The sequence below is a fragment of the Lynx canadensis genome, chromosome B1, assembly GCF_007474595.2.
Source record: "Lynx canadensis isolate LIC74 chromosome B1, mLynCan4.pri.v2, whole genome shotgun sequence".
Taxonomy (NCBI): Eukaryota; Metazoa; Chordata; class Mammalia; order Carnivora; family Felidae; genus Lynx; species Lynx canadensis.
In genome coordinates, this window is record NC_044306.2 from 155853013 (window position 1) to 155875401 (window position 22389).

At 35.0% G+C, this 22389-nt stretch overlaps 1 protein-coding gene across 10 annotated transcripts in view; it reads right to left on the minus strand.

Annotated features, from left to right (window-relative positions):
- Positions 1-22389, minus strand: part of ADGRL3 (adhesion G protein-coupled receptor L3) — an 820040-nt gene that overhangs the window by 221625 nt on the left and 576026 nt on the right. For all 10 annotated transcript variants that reach the window (XM_030313795.1, XM_030313793.1, XM_030313791.1 and 7 more), the window contains one exon: positions 13540-13620. In XM_030313795.1, coding sequence (XP_030169655.1) covers positions 13540-13620 — 81 coding nt within the window. The remainder of the gene's footprint in view (positions 1-13539; positions 13621-22389) is intronic.

The window sequence follows — 22389 nt, forward strand, 5'->3', positions numbered from 1 at the left end:
CATGCTCAGCACAGAACCTGATGCAGGGCTGTATCCCAGGACTCTGGGATCATGACCTAAGCTGAAATTAAGAGTTGGACACTCGACCGACTAAGCCACCCAGGTGCCCCTCTACCAAACATCTGAAGAAGAGTTAATACCTATTCTTCTCAAACTATTCATATATATATATATATATATATATATATATATATCTTCTAAATTCATTCTATGAAACCAGTATCACACTGATACCAAAGTCAGATAAAGACACATGATACCAAAGCCTAATAAAGACACCACAAAAAAAGAGAACTATGGGCAAACATATTTTATGAATATAGATGCAAAAGTCCTCAACAAAATATTAGCAAACTGAATCCAATAATATATTAAAAAAAATCATACACCACCATCAAGTGGGATTTTTTCCCAGGATGCAAGCGTAGTTTAAAATTCACAAAACAATCAACATGATATGTCACATCAATAAGAAAAAAAGATAAAAACCATTAAATCCTTTCAATAGATGCAGAAAAAGCACTTGACAAAGTACAATATCCTTCATGATAAAAACCCTCTGCAAAGAAGGTCTAAAGGGTACATACCTCAACATAATAAAGGTCTCATATGAAAAACCCACAGCCAACATCATAGTCAATGGTGAAAAAATGAAAGCTTTTCCCTTAATGTCAGGAGCAAGACAAGGATGCCCTCTCTCATCACATTTACTCAACATAGCACTGGAAGTCCTAGGCACAGCAATTAGACAACATAAAGAAATATAAAAGGCACCCAAATTAACAAAGAAGGAATAAAAGTCTATTTGCAGATGACATGATGCTATATATATGAAAATCCTAAAGACTTTATCAAAAACCTAGAACTGATAAATAAATTCGGTAAAGTTGCAGGATACAAAATCAATGTACAGAAATCTGCTACATTCCTATACACTGAAGCAGCAGAAATTGAAATTAAGAAAACAATCCAATTTATACTTGCACCAAAAACAAACAACCAAACAAAATCTAGGAATGAACTTAACCAAAAAAGTGAAACACCTGTACTCTGAAAACTATATAACATTGATGAAAAAATTCAAGACAATGCAAAGAAATGGAAAGTCATTCCATGATCATGGGTTAGAAGAACAAATACTGTTAAAATGTCTATACACTCAAAGTGATCTATGGATTTAATGCAATCCCTATGAAAATACCAACATTTTTCACAGAACTAGATCAAACAATCCTAAAATCTGTATGGAACCACAAAAGATCTCAAACAACCAAAGTAATCTTGAAAAAGAAAAAAAAAAACTGGAGGTATCACCATTCCAGATATTAAGTTTTACTACAAAGTGGTAGTAATTAAAACAGCATGGTATTGGCAAAAACCAGATAACATAGATCAATGGAATAGACCAGAAAACCCAGAAATACACCAACGATTATATGGTCACTTAATCTTCAACAAAGGAGGAATAAATGCATAATGGGGAAAAGATCGTCTCTTCAACAAATGGTGTTGGGAAAACTGGACAGCAACATAGGAAAGAATGAAACTGGACCACTTCTTTCACTTTTTACACTTACACAAATATAAAGTCAAAATGGATAAAAGACCTAAATGTGAGACCTAAAACCATAAAAATCCCTGAAGAGAGCATAGAAAGCAATCCGACATAGCCTGCAGCAACATTTTTCTAGATTATGTCTCCTGAGGCAAGGGAAACAAAAGCAAAAATAAATCATTGGAACTACATCAAAATAAAAAGCAGCACAGCGAAGAAAACAATCACCAAAATTAAATGGCAACCTACTGAATGGGAGAAGGTATTTTCAAATGACATTTCTGATAAAGAGTTAGTATCCAAAATACATAAAGAACTGATACAACTCAATACACATTCACTTTCATTCTTCACAGTTCAGCTGAGTAGTCACCTCCCTAGAGTGGTTTTTCTTTTCTTTTTTTCTTCTTCTGATTTTTTTAATGTTTATTTTACTTTTGAGAGAGAGACCGAGCACGAGTGGGGGAGGGCAGAGAGGGAGACACACAATCTGAAGCAGGCTCCTGGCTCTGAGCTGTCAGCACAGAGCCTGACATGGGGCTCGAACCCATGAACCATGAGATCATTACCTGAGATGAAGTCGGATGCTTAACTGACTGAGCCACCCATACACCCCTTGATTATGTCATTACATAATTGATCTATTGTTGACTTTCTCCGATACACGGTAAAGCCCATGTGGGCTGTATTGCCAGTCCCCTGTAAAATGCATGGCAAATGGTTGGCAGTCAGTATAGTACTGTCACATCAAAATTCATCTGACTTAAATTCAACGATATGCATTCAGAAAGAATTTGGGGGAAAATCCACTTAGCATTTTAATCAATGACAGCATGGTCCAGAGTGACAGGAGGATAGGGACAGTGTTCCCTCAGTTCTCTGTCTCCCACATTGTTCACCACGCATCGCCACAGCCAAAGGAGGTTTTAGGTATTTCTATTTTCACATTTCCTGATATCGAGGAATAACTCACTGTTGGATATATTGTATTTTATGGATAATTTAGAGGATGTTTGAAGGTGGGTTATATTTTTGTTTTTGTTTTGACCTTGCTCACTAACTTCAGAATCTAACCCATGCATAAGATGCAACCACACAGAAAATATTTGGTCAGTACTGAAGGAAAGTTAGTCTTTCAGAGGGGCACAGAGAAAAGCTAACATATAGTTTTCTTGTCTGATACGTGTTTGAAATTAAAGGCATAGACATTTACAGAAAAAAAATATGGTTATTTTTAATGTAAAACTACATCATAATTAAGCCAGTAGGATTTGAGGAGGATAAGAACGTTGCAAACCATCTTGAGGACTTATTTTCTTGATCTCACCATGTCTGAGCCATACTGCGTCTTAGACTGGAATGATAAAGATTGCTTCTAAGTTATATTAAGCAAGATTTACATAGCATTTTATAGGGTATGGGTCAGTTTCACATATAATATCATATTTGTTATTTGATACTTAAACAATCTTGGGAAACAGGCTGTTGCTGTGGCTATGCAAGTTTTTCTGTGATCATATAGTTAGCAACCGGGGTGGATTTATCAGATTAACAAGCATTAATATTTAAGTTGTATACTTCCATGTAATTCCATCTAGGAGAATGTGATGCCAAACTTAACAGGAGCATCTGCTCCAGTGAGGGAAATTGTCTTTTTTTTTTTTTTTTTTCCCCCTGAACTCAAGGACTGAAAATAATTGCTGGACGCAGAGATACAACTAACAGAGAAAAGTACTTCTTAGTACACACTGGGGGAGATAAGTGCCTCTTCGTGTGAAGGTAATACTCTTTGGGGTGTTACAGGATGAATAATAGCCAAAGTCAACACTTTCAATAGAGAAGAATGTGCCTTTTAGCAGCAGAAGAAACAAGATCCTCATTTGCTGACTAGTGATATGTAAGTGGATGTTGCGTCCTTAACAGTCCCAACGCTTACTGTCCTTACTGTCTAGGGATCCAGATGTATCTAGAGAAAAGAGATCTTACCTAATCTTAGGCAACTGACTCAGGGTAAAAGGTATTTTAAAATTTAAGGACTTATCATATATAAAGTTTATCATGTTGTCTTTTACATCTATTGTAAAGTAAGAATTGTTATATTAAAGAAGATACTCCGGAAGGGCAGGATCATGTGCATGAGTACACCAAAAAATTGGAAACCCTGCAGCTGTGAACACTCAGTAGGTGGGAATAAGGGTGACTCTTCCATCTGGAAGTCAAAATCTCCTCCTTGTCCCACGCCAGGCTTTGGTAGTAGCAGTCAACACAACTGTCAGCTAGCTGTCTCCTCCAGGCAATAAGACAATTATTTTTAGTATACTGGTATAAAATTATTTTCATAAATAATAAGAAGCATTTGTGGGAGAGAATATTTAAAACTACAAAAATAACATTTTATTACAATGTCTGATTTCTTGTTTTATGGTATGATTTCAAATATTTCTCTTGAGAGAAACAGAAAGATATTTTATGAAAAGAGCAAAAAGGAACAGTGTAACATTAGAACAAAGATATTCTACTTTATTGAAGAAGACAACAGACACACAAACAACTTTTGTGCCATATTCTGTTCTTAAGATGACTAATAGAGATGGGTGAGGATTTTTCTTTAAAATACCATACTGTGGATAGTTAGACCCCCCCACCCCATCCTTTGTGGTAATATGTTTCATTACTAATTACTGGCTAAAATATGTTGTTTTGGAAATTAAGTCATAGTTCCTTTTGTATAAATGAAAAACTGACAGAGCAGAATTTTTATAGATGCTTGGGCTTGAACCTGGTTCCAATGTGTAATACTTAATCTGACCTTTATGAAGTTAAAAAAAAAATCTCTCTACGGCTCAGTTTTTTCATTCACAAAATTACAACAAGAATACTACCTGCTTCATGAGATTCAGGAAATTAATGAAATAATGATCCATATCATATGCTTCAAATACAGCCAGGCACAAATGTTATGTGTAAATATTAAATGTTCTAACCATGTCCACTCAAAAAAGATGGTATCTACTGGAATATTCAGAAAAATATTATGATTGGTTTTCTATGGGAATTGGGAGAGAGGAGGACATATGGATAATTTTCAGTCTGTACGATTTTTAAAAGTTAATTTGAATAATAAATGTTTATTATTATTATTACCATCATTATTACTGACTAGCGATAAGAAGTTGTGACATTCAGAAAACGCTAAATATTTTCTCTCTGAACAAGATAAAGCAGCTACACTCTCATCTTTTTGAATGAGAATAAAAGCCAAATAAAACAAAGATAGGTCAGTCCTGGAATCCATAGGAGCGATCATAGGAGGGCTGGGCTAGTGAGCAATCTTAGGAGAGCAAACAGGGAGCTGGGGAGGGGCGTCAGGTAGGGAAGTATGAAATTCAAGGAACTGAACCCTGGTCACAGCTGCTTAGACACACATCCTAGTTCCAGAGACTTTCCATTCCCTGAGCAACAGGCTCCATGGAGGAAACATCACATTCGAGTCAAGGATCATTACCACTGGATCTGCTACCAGCCACACTGAACCTGAAGGAGGATGTTCAGATCACAATGATATCAAGCCTCTATTTAATACCTTTTGAGTACTAAGAATATCATTCCATGAGCCAGTGTGGAAGTAGAATCCAAACAATCTCTATCTCCCTTCTCATGGAGGCTTATTGAGAAACTACCAGAACAAGATGACCAAGAACCTACTGCAAAAATCTACCAGGTCACACTACTCCCCGGAATAATTATTCTCAACATATGAATTATGTACCACAGGGGCCTGCAGGATTGTGCTAAGTTGTTTCAAATGATAAATGTTGGCTTTTAAATAATAACTTATATTTGCAGAGTATGTTATAATTTATAAAACACTTACTTATCCCTAACAATATTGAATAAAAAGTATATTTTACCATTTAGAATTTAATTTCAATTAAATCCAACCCAATTCAATTATTACCATAAAGTGTTACGGGAGTATACATGACTCTAGAAATACGATGATGATGACGAGTAAATCTGAATGAAAAAGCGATAGTGTCCTTGTAAGACTTAAATGAGACAATGCAGGTAAAATACTTTTTCCTGTGTCTGACACAAGACACATACTTCATAAATGGGAATGATTTTTACCATTCACAAGCTCTATATTGTAGGTATTCGCAGTGTACTTTAACACACAGTACAAAAAAATGTTTGGCATTTACAAGTGAGGGAAAAGCACGTTATTTGACGTGGTCAAAGCAATCTGCTATATGCAAGTTTCATGTTTATTCCCTTGGGTTAAGGGTGGATAAAACTAGGAAATTATGTTCTACCATATAATGTCTGCTAACAAGATAAGTTAGAAAAAAAAAACACACGAAGAATACTAAAAAATAGGCCTGGAGTCTCCTCAATAAGAACGCCAGATGTCTTGTTCTTATTTTATTTTAATCAATCTCAAATGTTTTTACATTCCACTAGACAATATCGTGCGCTAATGTCTCTAATGTGTGATGCTAAATCTTTGGCTATAGCCTATTTTTAATATAGATGCACGAGGCAGGACCATCTGTTTATTTTGAACTTTAAAAAATATTTTCAACGTGGATTTGCTGAATGTAATTCCATTTGCACATGAAACTTAATGCCTGGCATTATTCTAGTTCATTGATTATGTGCCAATTGAACCATATTTATATTACTCTATTATAGCAAATTAAAAAAAAATAGATGTAATCCCCCAATTACCCAAATATTTTAGCTTATTTGACATTAGGCTTCTAATTAAATATAAGATCTTACCTAAAGAAAGATTATACAAACTAAACATACTGGTTTCACCAGCTTTATTACTAGTTGTTCACTGTATTGGAAGGTGGAGAGTACCAGTAACTGTCAAACTTTTTATACAGTTTGGGGTTATACACTCTGGGGTAAGAGGTTTTGCATTATGAGTACTAGGGAGGCAAACGAAAGGTCAGGGACAAAGCACAGTTGGAGAGGACACATGACCTTCAGAACTGCAACTTGGTTTGTTTTTTTTTTTTGTTTTTTTTTTTTTCCAGAACTGCAACTCTTAATGAATCTTGCTAAGAACTCCAATGCGTTTATTCACAAATCTGCTACAAAACCACTGAAGTAGTTTTTCATTCCCAATTATAGTATAAAAAATGGGGAAACATGTCTCAAAAGCATGTAGAACATATTTGCATTCAGAAACATATAATCAATCCCATTAAATTTACTAGAAATTATAACAAACTTGTTTTAATAATGAAAGGTTTAAAAATAATAGTGCTTTCTGTTGGTGGGAATGCAAATTGGTGCAGCCGCTCTGGAAAGCAGTGTGGAGGTTCCTCAGAAAATTAAAAATAGACCTACCCTATGACCCAGCAATAGCACTGCTAGGAATTTATCCAAGGGATACAGGAGTACTGATGCATAGGGGCACTTGTACCCCAATGTTCATAGCAGCACTCTCAACAATAGCCAAATTATGGAAAGAGCCTAAATGTCCATCAACTGATGAATGGATAAAGAAATTGTGGTTTATATACACGATGGAATACTATGTGGCAATGAGAAAAAATGAAATATGGCCCTTTGTAGCAACGTGGATGGAACTGGAGAGTGTAATGCTAAGTGAAATAAGCCATACAGAGAAAGACAGATACCATATGGTTTCACTCTTATGTGGACCCTGAGAAACTTAACAGGAACCCATGGGGGAGGGGAAGGAAAAAAAAAAAAAAGAGGTTAGAGTGGGAGAGAGCCAAAGCATAAGAGACTGTTAAAAACTGAGAACAAACTGAGGGTTGATGGGGGGTGGGAGGGAGGGGAGGGTGGGTGATGGGTATTGAGGAGGGCACCTTTTGGGATGAGCACTGGGTGTTGTATGGAAACCAATTTGTCAATAAATTTCATAAAAAAAAAATAATAATAATAATAGTGCTTCTAGATGAGCCTATTTTTTTAAGTCCTGATTAATGAGACATATGGCAAGAAAAATTACTATAGTGGTGAATGCTGATTCAGGATCTTATTTTTATTAAGTAGTTTATAGTGAGGGCTGTGACAATTTTTCTATTTATAGTGGCAGCTCTGGTTAATTACCTTGTAATGTATTGTGACATTAATGCACTAGTAAACTATTGGAATTTACACCCCTATTCAGTAATAAAATCTGTAAATTGAAGAATGCAGATAAAGCCATCACAGGCATAAATTATGTAACCAAATGCCACGTATGATCACATTAGACTTAAAGAACAGAATCTCTCAAATTTACTTATCTGTGGGTAAGTTTCACAGAATTTATAAACTCCTGCTATTTTGAAATGTAGATTACATTTTATTCAAGGCTATTTAGTAACTTGCTAGTACATTTTCCTATGGTTACTAAGATCATGTTGGTCAGAATTAAAATGCACAATACTAAAAAAGAAACATATTATGACAAACAAATGCATGAATGTCATATTTTTTTTCCTAAAAAAATGATAGAAAGCTGAAAGAAATCAAGACAACCGAAAGGAGGGAAAATAGTGACACGTGGATTAAAATCAAAATGATTCACAGGTGATAAAGAACTTGAGGGGATAAAAAAAGAAAATATGATAAAAATGTGATTTTTGACATATAATAATTATTATTATTGGTTTATTTTTATTTTTTAAGTTTATTTATTTATTTTGAGAGAGGCAGAAAGAGTGCGAGCTGGGGATGGGCAGAGAGAGAGAATCTCAAACAGGCTCTGCACTGTCAGTGACATGGGATTCAAACTCACAAAACTGTGAGATCATGACATGGGCCAAAATCAAGAGTCAGATGCTCAACTGACTGAGACCCTTAGGTATCCCATTATTACTTTTTTAAATGTTCATCTATTTTCAGAGAGAGGGGAGGAGGAGCAGAGAGAGAGAGAGAGAGAGAGAGAATCCCAAGTTCTGATGTGGGGGTCGATCTCACTAACTGTGAGATCATGATCTGAGCTGAAATCAAGAGTTGGATGCATAGCCGACTGAGCCACCCAGGCACCCCTGAGATATAATTATTTAATTATTTTTCAGAATATTATTTTACAACACAATTCCAAAGTTACCAATTATTAGCTCACTATCTCAAATACTCAGAGCACAATCACTATATACACATAAAAAAGTACCAACTAATTCAAAATATTTCAGATGAGAACAGAATAAAATGACAAGATATCTGAAGCAATCTGATGTGTTTCTGAGTGTTAGGTAGTTAACATTTTCTATTGAAGAGTCCCTTGTGTTAATATTGGTAACCATATTAATAACATTTTAAACATTGCTGTTTTATTTTATTTTTTTTTAAATTTTTGTTAAAGTTTATTTATTTTTGAGACAGAGAGAGACAGAGCATGAACGGGGGAGGGTCAGAGACACAGAATCTGAAACAGGCTCTAGGCTCTGAGCGGTCAGCACAGAGCCCAACGCGGGGCTTGAACCCATAGACCGCGAGATCATGATCTGAGCCGAAGTCAGATGCTTAACCGACTGAGCCACCCAGGCGCCCCGAGACATTGCTGTTTTATATGGCTACTTTAATGAATGTCAGAAAATTAAATATGAGTTCCTTATAAAAATATAAGCCTACAAAATAAATAAAGAATTAATATATAAAGCAATAATTCCTAAGACATCAACATGCAGGTAGACTACTGGAAATTGGTATAGGAAGGGAAAATAAGATCATATAGAGACACAGAATACAGAGAGACTTAGAAATATCAACACAAATGTCTTATAGTCTCAATACATATATAATTATAGTAGAAAAATAGAAAAAGGAAAGCAGGTTAGGTAATGTCAGTTTTTAGATACTTCAAAGGATATTTTTATATATCTCACATAAAAAAATCCAAGTATTGGAGCTAGAATTCCATATTATTTAAAGAACCTGATATCTTATTGTATAAATTCTTATAAAAACCTAGAATATACCTGATAAATTCTCTCTGTATTAGATATAGACAGTAATAGACATATCTAGAGTTCATTTATATAATTTGACTGCATACAAAGTATCAATAACAGTATATAGTTAATTAAAAATAACAAATGAAGGGGGGTGATGGCTGAAAGTTGAAGGGAAATACATTGTGGCTCCAAAGTAATGGCGTTACTATGGCAACTCGATCCCATTATTAATATTTGTTTTTAAATGAATTACTAGATAGTTTTTTTTTAAAGGCCAAGATTTTTTTCAGTGTTATGGTGATTTATACAAACCTCTTTATTTACCTATTTAAGTGTCCTCTTTTGAATACTGCAGTATTGTGGCACATGAGCTAATAACTCTTAACTGTAATTGTATTAATCACAGAACAGTCTAGGAATGGCTCTGGGTCAATGCATGGAAAGGAATGCTAAGAGAACTAGAAGTTATCAAGACAATCATTCTAAGAGTGCGATTTGAGGGAGAGAGCAGCAGAGATGAGTGTTGGATTCTAGCAATTCATTCTTTACCAGGTCAATACCATCACTATTTTGACCAAGATGATGTCATTTTATTTTATTTATTTTTTAAAAAAGTTTATTTAGTTTATGTTGAGAGAGAAAGGCAGAGAGAGAGGGAGAAAGGGAATCCCAAGCTGTCAGCGCAGAGCCCAATGTAGGGTTTGAACGCACGAACCGTGAGATAAGACCTGAGCTGAAATCAAGAGTCAGACACAGGCACCCCAAGACCATGCCATTTTAAGGGGTAACTTTTAATAATGCCTCCCTACCTTCTAACTCTTCAGGGTCTAGTTTATGTCAAGTATTTGCCAGGAACTTGATACTTATTATTTTATGTAATTACCCTAATGAAATTGGCTCAGGTGACATTATTATCCTTGTTTTACAGATGACAGACAGAAGCTGCCTAAGGTCTTACAGGTTTGCCTGGCTTCAAACTCCAATTTCCTCCCATATGCTATAGAAGTGACCACAAAAGTACATAGTAATAGCCACATTTTTTATCTAGGGCCTACCACATGAAAAATTCTATTCTATATTATGCCTAATCCTCACAAAGACACTGTAAAGTTGTTATTTCTGATCTTCTGCCTAGTAGTTGAGGAAACTAATGATAAAATGTCTGGAACTCCCATGTTTAAGTTAATTGCCTCTAAATCCCTTCATTTTACCAATGTTTGTCTTACTTCATTCTAAATTCATTTTACCCTTTTCAGCTTTGCTATGGTAGTCTGAAATGATCCCAGTTCCACTCTTTTCTATATCCATGGTCCTTTGGATTGTGGCTTCCCAATCAAACTATAGAGTCTTTTTCTCCCTTTTTATGCCTGGGATTGGCTATGTGACTTACTTTGGCCAATGCGACATAACAAACATGATACAAGCAGAGTCTTGCAAAATATTTGATCTTTGGGATTTCTCTGCCTATTGTTGGGAATCCTGTCATAATGAGATTGAGCCTGTGCTAGACTGCTTGGTGATGACAGCCATATGGCCTTCATCCCAGATGACATTAAGGTGACTATCAAGCATGTGACTGAGTTCCTTCCCCTATAAAACCAACCAACTTGCTAGCTCCTAAACATCTAACTTCAGCCAAGTTAGCATACACACAACTCAAGTAAGTGTGAGAACTATAATAAATGTTTCCTGTTTTAAACTACTACATTTTGGAGTGTACTGTTATACTACCCTACGCCTGATTTTACCATACTCTTCCCAAATCAGACTGGGATGTCAGAAGAAATGAATTATATTAAAGTCACCAACTTGCATAAATGGATCGCCATCTTTGGTAGGGACAATATTCTACTAAGGATTAACATGTCTAAAACAATGCACCAATTTAAAATTCATCTATTCCTCATGATGAAGGATTATGTCTTAAGCATCCAAGCAGTTAATCCATATTAATTTAGAGGCATTTCTGCTCATTTTCCCTAAGTCTGTTCACTCAAATGCTATGTCTCTTCAGTATAAAATATGCATGCTGAAAAATAAGACACGGATGTCTTAAATGTAATAACTGAGGCAAACACAGGGGACATTCAGAGAACAGATACACTCCCTTCTCCCTAGTGCATAGCCAAGGAAGCCCTGACAGAGGAACTGAAGACCTTGCCATAGTAGCAGACACGTTTCTAATTTCCCAGTAATCTTTTACCCAGATGACTGAAACTCCCTCCCCTCTGTTAATCTCTTCTTATCTACACTGGCTTCAGAGATCTTTTTCTTATACCAAGAACATAGTGTTATAACGCAAAACCTCACTAATTTAGAAAAACAATTTTTATTTTCATTTTATTTTAGAAAAAAATTTTTTAAATTTAAAAGTATTGCAGGGGTGCCTGGGTGGCTCATTCAGTTAAGCATTTGACTCTTGGTTTTGGCTATGGTCATGATCTCATGGTTTGTCGATTTGAGCCCCCCTTTGGGCTCTGCACTGAGAGCATGGAGCCTGCTTGGATTCTCTCTCTCCCTCTCTCTCTCTGCCCCTCCCCTGCTCACTCTCTCTGTCTCCCTCAAAATAAATAAATAAACTTTAAAAAAAAAAGTATTTTGTAACCTTTTTTTTCCAGGATAAAATATAACCTTGCCATGTGATACAGAATCCTTCCCAATCTGCCTTCCTACATCTTTTCAGTCTCTTCCTTGAGAACTGCTCTCATTTTACTGTGCACCAAGCACATTTCTTTAAAATGTCACAACTTTCACAATTTTGTGTTTTGGTTCATTCTGCTTCCATTTCATGGAATTCCATTATCATCCCTTCTTCCTTTTCTTCTTGAAAAAGGAGGATGCATCCTTCAGAACCTAGGTTGTCACCTTCACTTTCAGTTACTTAAAAATCAGTGTATAAGTTCCTCCTATGTCCAAAGCATAGAGCAGTGGCTGGAGGAGAAATAATAATTATGACACGTTCTGTCCTTGAGGACCTTACAGAAGAGAAAGGGAAATATGCATGCTGAAAAATAAGACACGGATGTCTTAAATGTAATAACTGAGGCAAGCACAGGGGATATTCAGAGAACAGATACACTCCCTTCTCCCTAGTGCATAGCCAAGGAAGCCTTTACAGAGGAACTGAAGATAAAGCAGAGCCTTCAAACACTGGCAGAAACTAACTGGGCAGAAAAGAAAAGGTAAGAGATTCCTGGCAGAGGAAAAAACATGTATAGAAAACTTGCTCATAAAAGGCAGACCTAATGACTTTTATTGTATCAAGTGATTGATACTGTTGAAGGTATAAGAAAATATCCTGAATCACTTAAATCTGAAAAAACAAATTAACCTTAGAATATTTGGTATTTATAAAAAAAAAGTCTATATCAATTTCATCAACTTTGAACATTATAATACATTTTGAAAATAATAATATTTATTTAAAAGTATAAAAATTCTGTATTTAGATATGGGAAAACAAATGTTACTTTTAATTTTTATTTTGTATGGCTGGTCATTTTTAAAAATCTTTAAACTGATGGTATCAATTTAAAAAATGTAATTTTAACATATTTTAAAAACTAAATGATCATATTAATGCCATAATGATTTTTTAAAACATAATAAAATATAAAATATCATGTTGCAAGGAAATAAATGTCAATATGACTTAGTTTAAGGCATCTTAATTTCTTTTAAACAAGTAGAAGTTTTAGTAAAAAAAAAAAAAAAGTAATGGTTATCTGGTGATCTCTAAATCTAGGTTAGTTTTCAACTAGTCCTCCACTAGTTGAATCACAATGTAGCTCTATTTCTTATTTTGTTTTATGAATATTTCTCAGAACGGTATTTCATACTTTAGTTTACGAATAAGATTTGCTCTTTCTGTTCTCAAATTCTTTATATACAATCCCCCCGCCCCCCACTTTTTAAACAGGTACTGTATTGCAAAATACATATTTATAACTATCTATAATTTAATTAATTGTCTCTGTCAAAATAACAAATAGTTTCTTTTTCTTTAAATAATAATAACCATAGTAATAGTAATAATAATAATAAACAACTCACCTCTCACAGGGGGTCTTTCTAGCTCAGAGTCCAGGTGAATTGGAGGAGAGATGTATGACACCTGCCCATGATGTGCCTGCCCTGTTGACCCAAAAATAAATATTAAGAAGACATTGAAGTTACGCCTTTATACATATATATATTTGATTTGTGTGATATCACATTATCTTTCTTCACACTGAATTAACTGTCATCAAACTGTGTCGACAGATCTATTCAAACACAGGAGCATTATGCATCATCCAAACACCAACCAATCACATCAGTCCTTCTTTTTTTTTTTTTTAAACGTTTATTTATTTTTGAGACAGAGAGAGACAAAGCATGAACAGGGTAGGGTCAGAGAGAGAGGGAGACACAGAATCCGAAACAGGCTCCAGGCTCTGAGCGGTCAGCACAGAGCCTGACGTGGGGCTCGAACTCACGGACCGAGAGATCATGACCTGAGCCGAAGTTGGCCGCCCAACCGACTGAGCCACCCAGGCGCCCCATATCAGTCCTTCTTAAACTACCATTTGTTTCCTATTATTGGATTACAGACCCATTGTGGAATGACACTTTTAAAAATACAACATAAATGATTTACAAAAAAATAATAAAATGGAAGGAAAAAAGACATGAAAAAACAAGTCCACATTTTTTATTATTATTAAACAGACAACACGTAATCTGTCAATGTGCCATGTTTCTAAAGACTTATTCTCAATTTATGCACTTATTTCATTGCAGACCAGTAATATACAGTCTTCAGACTGGCATCAATGTCAAATAACACCCTGATAGCACTTACTTAGATAACTTTATAACTAGTTAATTTGTATTTTATTTTTTTTTATAATTTACTTCTGTTATTTGAAGAAAAGTACCCCTTTGTGCTATGTGTATTTTTTGGAAAAAACAATAATTAGCCATGATATAAAAAGTAGGCAGATTGTGGCTCCTGGGTTATTCAGTCGGTTGAGCGTCCAACTTCAGCTCAGGTCATGATCTCACATTTTGTGGGTTCGAGCCCCATGTCCAGCTCTGTTGTTGACAGCTCAGACCCTGGAGCCTACTGCTGTATCTTCCTCTCTCTCTGCCCCACCTCTCCTTGTGCTCTGTCTCTTTCTATCTCTCAAAAGTAATAAATAAATGTTTAAAAAAAACTAGGCAGATGAATTCATTTTCTATCCCTTGTAAAACATTCTGCCAGCTCACAAACATATTTGTACTATACTTTCTGTCTTACGAGTTAAGGTGTTGATCTGAAGGCCAAGATGCTGATTGAAAAAATTGCTAGCTTAAAAACTAAAAATTTTTCTAATGTTCAAAGTAGCTACTCGTTGCATACTGATGATTCTGTAAGCAATTAGAATCGTGAGGTAAGAAAGCACGATCATAGAGTCAGTCCAATTGCTAAAGCTACTTTTTAAAGCTATTTCTAAAAAAGGTTTGGGTATGAGTGGAAGACCCACCACTTTCCTTCTACAATGGGAATATGCAGTTATATTTTACACATTTACTATAGCCATTTACAGGGTTGTTAATCTCTTTTCCTAAACAAGGAAAGTTAATGATACATAGATTATGATAACAGTTAGAGTAACCTTCCCGTTTCAAGTAATATTCGACTTGTAATAAACTCTGCTGATTCCTCTTATGAGGCACATTTCAAATAATTAATATGGCTCCCTGTTGATAGAAGCTGCTGTTCCTCCCAGCATTTTTCTAGCTAACGGCAGACACAGTGGAGACGTAATATACAGAGCCCCTCATAATAGTAACTAAGAATATTGTACATTCACTGGCCATGTTTCAGTGGAATACTAAAGGCACTGTTATAAAAGAAGTAAGACAGTGACTGTGCACTGGTAGCAGTCCATGTGTAATACAGCTTATTAAAAACTTCACATTATCTTAATTATAAAAATGCCTAATGTTTACCTTATTTGCACACTTGATTGCAAAATCACTTTTTATTTTTAAGGTCCTGTGTCATTACAAATGAACTGGTTTGAAACTTTATTGATCATATAAATAAAAATAAGCATCTTTTACATTATGTTGATTCAAGATAATCTCAGCATATAAAATAATATTGATTTCATGTCTAAGCAAGGAACATGACTTTCACCACGTATAATAAGTATCATGCATTCACACAGACATCATCTCCATTTATGCAACCATGTCACTATGGGAATTAAAGGTAGGTATTATATCAATATATTCATATTTTAAAATCAAAGGAACAAGCAGAGGAAATGGAGTAACTTGCTCAAGCACACACAGCTAGTAAATTGCAAGGCCAGTAGTATTTTGACTCTAAATCTGAAGTGTTTTCAAGTAAATCAGAATATTTTTCTCAAAGAAGGTCTCAGTATACTAAACCTGGGGAAAAAGTCTATAGATTTTAGTGATTAAACTCTGACAAGTAACTGCTTGTGCAACTGTCACCCCTACATTCAGTTTGAAGTTAAACGCCCCTTTAAATGTCACATTTGCCTCTGTTCTTGGGATAAGCATGTAACTTCAAGAGTGCTCAACAGGGATACTTCAGGTAGCACGAGATCTCACTGTGTATATCCCTAAGGGGGTTGGAATATCAAAGAGGCAGCAGAGTGGAATGAGGATATTGACAGTCAAGTCCTGAACTTGGTTTGCCATAATTTCCATTCTCTCTCCAATGAGAACTCTAGCAAACTGTGGCTGAGTTGTGGCGGGAAGAGCCACAGTGGCAGGAATTGACAGGGGCTCTCAGCCTTAGAGGAATGGCAGAAAGGCAGCAATAGACTTCAATTTGGTGAATGAGATTTCTGATCCATAGAACAAAATCCAGAAATTTTGGAGGTTGCTCTTGATTAACTACATAAACCAAATACTGAAAGAAAGATTTCTGCTTCACTTTAGATCAATGATACTCATGCATTTGTCTCCACAAATATACATAAAAAGTTATAAAACCTATTCTAGTCTGTGCTTAACTAAGGCAATGACTCTCAGGGAGGTAATTACTTCTCATCAGGGACAGCATTGCACAACATGAGAAGTTACAGTTTGTAAAAAACAAACAACCCAATGACTATCAAAGATCTATCCTCTCATTAAGAATTACTGTAAAATAATAATAATAATAATAATAATAATAATAAACTGTGGTTAAAACAATAACTAACTTCCATGTATCTTCCTCCTAGATATTATGGCAAAGAATATTCAACCAAAAATGTGAAAACCAAAAATCTCATAAAAAACAAGAGTCCAGAGCTGGACAGCTTTCCAGAGGAATGCTATCAAACATTTAAAGAAGAGTTAACACCTATTCTTTTGAAGCTGTTCCAAAAAAATAGAAATAGAAGGAAAACTTCCAAGCTCATTTTATGAGGCCAGCATTACCTTGATTCCAAAACCAGACAAGGACCCCACTAAAAAGGAAAACTGCAGACCAATTTCCCTGATGAACATGGACGCAAAAATTCTAAACTAGCCAACTGGATCCAACAATACACAAAATAATTATTCACCACGATCAAGTGGGATTTATACCTGGAATGCAGGACTGGTTAAATATCTGCAAATCAATCAACATGATACATCACATTAATAAAATAAAGGACAAGAACCACATGATCCTCTCAATAGATGCAGAGAAAGCATTTGAAAAATACAGCATCCTTTATTGATAAGAAAAAAACAAAAACAAACTCAAAAAGTAGAGATAAAAGGATCATAAAAGCCTTACATGAAAGACCTACCACTAATATCATCCTCAATGGGGAAAAACTGACAGATTTTCCCCTAAGGTCAGGAACACAACAGGGATGTCCACTTTCACTACGGTTATCCAACATGGTATTGGAAGTCCTAGCCTCAGCAATTAGACAACAAAATGAAATAAAAGGCATCCAAATCAGCAAGGAGGAAGTCAAACTTTCACTCCTTGCAGACAACATGATACTCTACATGGAAAGCCCAAAAGATTCCACCAAAAAAAAAAAACAAAAAAAAAACTGCTAGAACTGTTCCATGAATTCAACTAAGTTGTAGGACATAAAATCAAAGCACAGAAATCGGTTGCATTTCTATACACCAATAATGAAGCAGCAGAAAGAGAAATCAAGGAATCGATCCCATTTACAATTATACCAAAAAGCATAAAATACCTAGGAATAAATCTAACCAAAGAGGTGAAAAATCTATACACTGAAAACTATAGAAAGCTTATGAAAGAAACTGAAAAAGATATAAAAAGTGAAAAAAATACTCCATGTTCATGGATTGGAAGAAGAAATTTTGTTAAAATGTCAATACTACCCAAAGCAATCTACATATCAAAATAACACCAGCATTCTTCAAAGAGCTAGAACAAACAATGATAAAATTTTTATGGAACCAGAAAAAAACCCAAATAGTCAAAGCAATCCTGAAAAAGAAAACCAAAGCTGGAGGCATCACAATTCCAGACTTCAGGATGTATTACAAAGCTGTAATCATTAAGACAATATGATACTGGCACAAAAACAGATACTTAGATCAATGGAACAGAATAGAGAACTCAGAAATGGACCCAAAATGTATGGCCAACTAATCTTTGACAAAGCAGGAAAGAATATCCAATGGAACAAAGACAGTCTCTTCAGCAAATGGTGTTGGGAAAACTGGACAGTGATATACAAAAGATTGAACCTGGACCACTTACTTACACTATTCACAAAAATAAACTGAAAACGGATGAAGAGCCTAAACAGAAGACAGGGAGTCATCAAAATCCTAGAGGAGAAAGCAGGTAAAAACCTCTTTGACCTCAGTTGCAGCAACTTCTTACTCAACATGTCTCCAGAGGCAAGGGAAACAAAAGGAAAAAATGAACTATTGGGACCTCATCAAATAAAAACTTCTGCAAGGTGAAGGAAACAATCAGCAAAACTAAAAGGCAACTAAATGAATGGGAGAAGATATTTGCAAATGACATATCAGATAAAGGGTTAGTATCCAAAATCTATAAAGAACTTCTCAAACTCAACACCCAAAAAACAAATAATCCAGCGAAGAAATGGGCAAAAGACATGAATAGACGCTTTGCCAAAGAAGACATCCAGATGGCCAACTGCATACGAAAAAATGCTCAACATCACTCATCATCAGGGAAATACAAATCAAAACCACAATGAGATACCACCTCCCCCCTGTCAGAATGGCTAACATTACCAACTCAGGCAACAACAATGTTGGTGAGGATGCAGAGAAAGAGGATCACTTTTGCACTGCTGGTGGGAATGCAAACTGGTGCAGCCACTCTGCTAAAAAGTGTGGAGGTTCCTCAAAAAATTAAAAATAGAACTACCCTACGACCCAGAAATTGAACTACTAGGTATTTATCCAAGGGATACAGGTGTGCTGTTTTGAAGGGGCACATGCACCCCAGTGTTTATAGCAGCACTGTCAACAATAGCCAAAGTATGCAAAGAGCCTAAACATCCATTACAGATGAATGGATAAAGACACACACACACACACACACACACACACACACACACACACACACAAACAATGGAGTATTACTCGGCAATCAAAAAAGAATGAAATCTTGCCATTTGCAACTACATGGATGGAACTAGAAGGTATTATGCTAAGCAAAATTAGTCAGTCAGAGAAAGACAAATATCATATGACTTCACTGATATGTGGATTTTAGGATACAAAACAGATGAACATAATGGAAGGGAAGCAAAAATAATATAAAAACAGGGAGGGGACAAAACATAAGAGACTCTTCAGTATAGAGAACAAATTGAGGGTTGTTGGAGGGGTTGTGGATGGGGGATGGGCTAAATGGGCAATGGGGCATTAAGGAAGACACTTGTTGGGATGAGCACTGGGTGTTGTATATGGGGGATGAATCACTGGAACCTACTCCTGAAATCATTATTGCACTATATGCTAACTTGGATACAAATTTAAAAAATAGTAATACTAAAATAAAATAAAAATGTGATCAATTCAAAAGAGGATAGGAAGATAAAAAGCAAGGCAAATGCATACTGGTTTTAAAGATTTGACTAAAATATTTTAAACAGGGAACATACCTGCCTTCTCATTTATCACTTTCTTTACCATGCTCTACTGTCTTACACTAGACTGGTCTTGTTCTTGTAACAGAAGCTTTATATTTCCAAGTGTGAAACCACTGCTCCAATTTTTCCCTTACTTTTCCAAATTAAAAAGATATAGATTTGTTTACTTTTTTCTCCTGAATTTTATTTTATTTTATTTTTTTTGGATTTTAAACTCAAAGAATCATATTGAGATTTTGATCAGAATTGCACTAATTCTCTAATTTGGAGGATAAACTTTTAAAATATTTTGTCTTCACTTTCTTTTAAATGGATCTCCATTTGTTTGAATTGTCTTTAAGTAAGTTGGAATAAGATAATTTTTGAAAATGTTTGTATTTTGGTTATAATATTTCATTGTTTAATCATTCTATTTTCCCCACTTAAATGAAATTTTGAAATTTTCTTAACTTTCATTGAACTTTTTTGATGGCTATTGTTGGATTTATTAGTTATTGACTTTGACCTTCTAGTCCCTTCAAGGTAGATACACTGATAACCAAGCTTAGTTATTTTCTGTGATCTTTGTTTCTTATATGTAATATATTCCCAGGTTAAGATTTATCTATATACCCTTTTACTTAATTATTTTGTGCCATGGGATTTAAATTTCACACATTTATATTATAGGATTAATGCAATTTAGAGGAGTTTCCTGGTGCTGCTATTCACCTGTCATTTTACCGTAAGTTCCTACAAAGTATTTACCAAGGGAATAAACAATACTGAATGATAGGTTTCATAAAAGAATTAAAAGGGAGAGAGAAAAAAAAGCTTCATGATTTATTGCTAAGGAGTCAAGGAAAACAATGGCAATAGGGAAATTGTTGGGTAGCTTATGGATTCTGGAAAAGCCATTAATGTTTTATTTTCCATCTCTTTTTCAGCTTTCATCTAATTTCTATTTTATTGAGGAATCCTGTTCAATTTCTACCAATTTCAAATATAGGAAAGGCTTGACTAGCATTAGGTAGAAGAGAAAAGCTTTTTTTTTTCTACTGTCAATACTTTACTTGTACATCAGAGCACAGAAATACATTTTTAGAACCACAGAATTTGGAGGGAGAAAGATATTTGATAGCTTATAGCCCCAACCCACATTTTAGAATGAGGAAACTGACACCTTGAGAAGCTGGGGACTTTCAAAAGTCAAATCAAGGTGGTAGTTGTCAAGAGGATGGTAAGAAAGGGATGCTTTACACCACCATAAAGTCCCCATTGGTTTCTCTAGTTACATCATCTTTCAATTCAAATTTTTCTCATTTTCTATATAGTAGTGTAAACAAGTTTAGTAGTATATGGCCCTCTAGGCAGATTTCATGCCTTTTGTTTGTTTGCTTTAAATTTTCAACTGCTAAACTTGATTATTTCCTCTAGAGGCATGACATCCCCCTCCTTCAAAAACAATAAAATAGATCTCACATTTTTTGCTCTTGAAGTTTGAAATAATATTATCATTTTCCTTTTACAACCTTTAGGATGATAGCAGTTTACATCTCTGAATCTCTCTGTCCTACGATAATAATGATTTCATGCGGAATGTGGGAATCTACTTACTAAACTCCAGTTAAGCATGGCATATGGACTTTTTCTAAGTTTTTCAAATACTCTGAAAGTAGCTAAGTCTCCTTCTCAATGGAAAAAAAAAAAAAAAAAAAAAAAAAAAAAAAAAGTTTAGTTTCTTGTTGAAAATAATCTCAGCTACTGATAAAAAATATCAGAGGTCAATATGTTGTTTGTGCTGATGGAAAATTGGGTGTGCCTAGCATTATAACAGCTTGCTTTTTTTTGTCTTCAAATCCCAGTCTGACTGTAACCATCTGGCATTTATAAAGTCAGCTTTAAGGTAAAGACGTAAACACCAATCAAAAGTAATCATCAAAGAAAAGAGCTGTAAAGTCGCCAATTTGATACTTATCTTTTTATACTGACTTCCCTTTCCCCCTTTATCTTATTATTCATACTTATTCTCAGTGAATTTAGTAAAATATGAGGTAGCAAAGAAATCACAACATGCTTGACTTATTGAAGATATAAAGTCATTGATGGAGGCACAAAGGTCACTGATGGCCTTCTCCCCAGTGGATATTACTTGCACACAGAAAACAGACGGAGTAATCTGAAGCAAAAGTAACTTTCTTGTTTGTGTGTACATGTGTGCATTTCATTCAGCAAATGATTTTTCAGGACTCAGTTCCTGTAGTGACCAATCTTAACCATACCATATAAGCAAGATAATACCCCTCCACGAAAGAAATTTAGGTTTAGATGTGGATTAAACAACAATAGTGAAGCATGATACATACTTAGAGATCCGACAGAAGGGCAGGAAAACAGCATCTAACTGAGGTAACTGAAGTAACAAAAAACAGTACCTGGAGGACACAATGTCAGGCGTTGAAGAAGGAGAAGGAACATTACGTGTGGATGCTTACAGATCATGTGACTTAGAGGGATAGGGGACAGGGAAAAACAGGTGGAAGCAGGCAAAAAAAAAAAGATGATTTTAAAATAATAAACATTTTCAGAAATGTACCCCCCCAAAAGAATAAATAATATATCCCTATTACCCAGTTTTAACAATGGTCAATTCAGGGCCTATATGATTTACTCTCTGTCCCTCAATGCCCCCTTCCTCATTCCAGAATGTTTTAAGCAAATCCCAAACATCATATAATTTCACTTGTACATTATTTGAGTATGTATCTATAAACATAAGGCCTTTTTAGAAACAACCATTAGATCATTATGATACCTA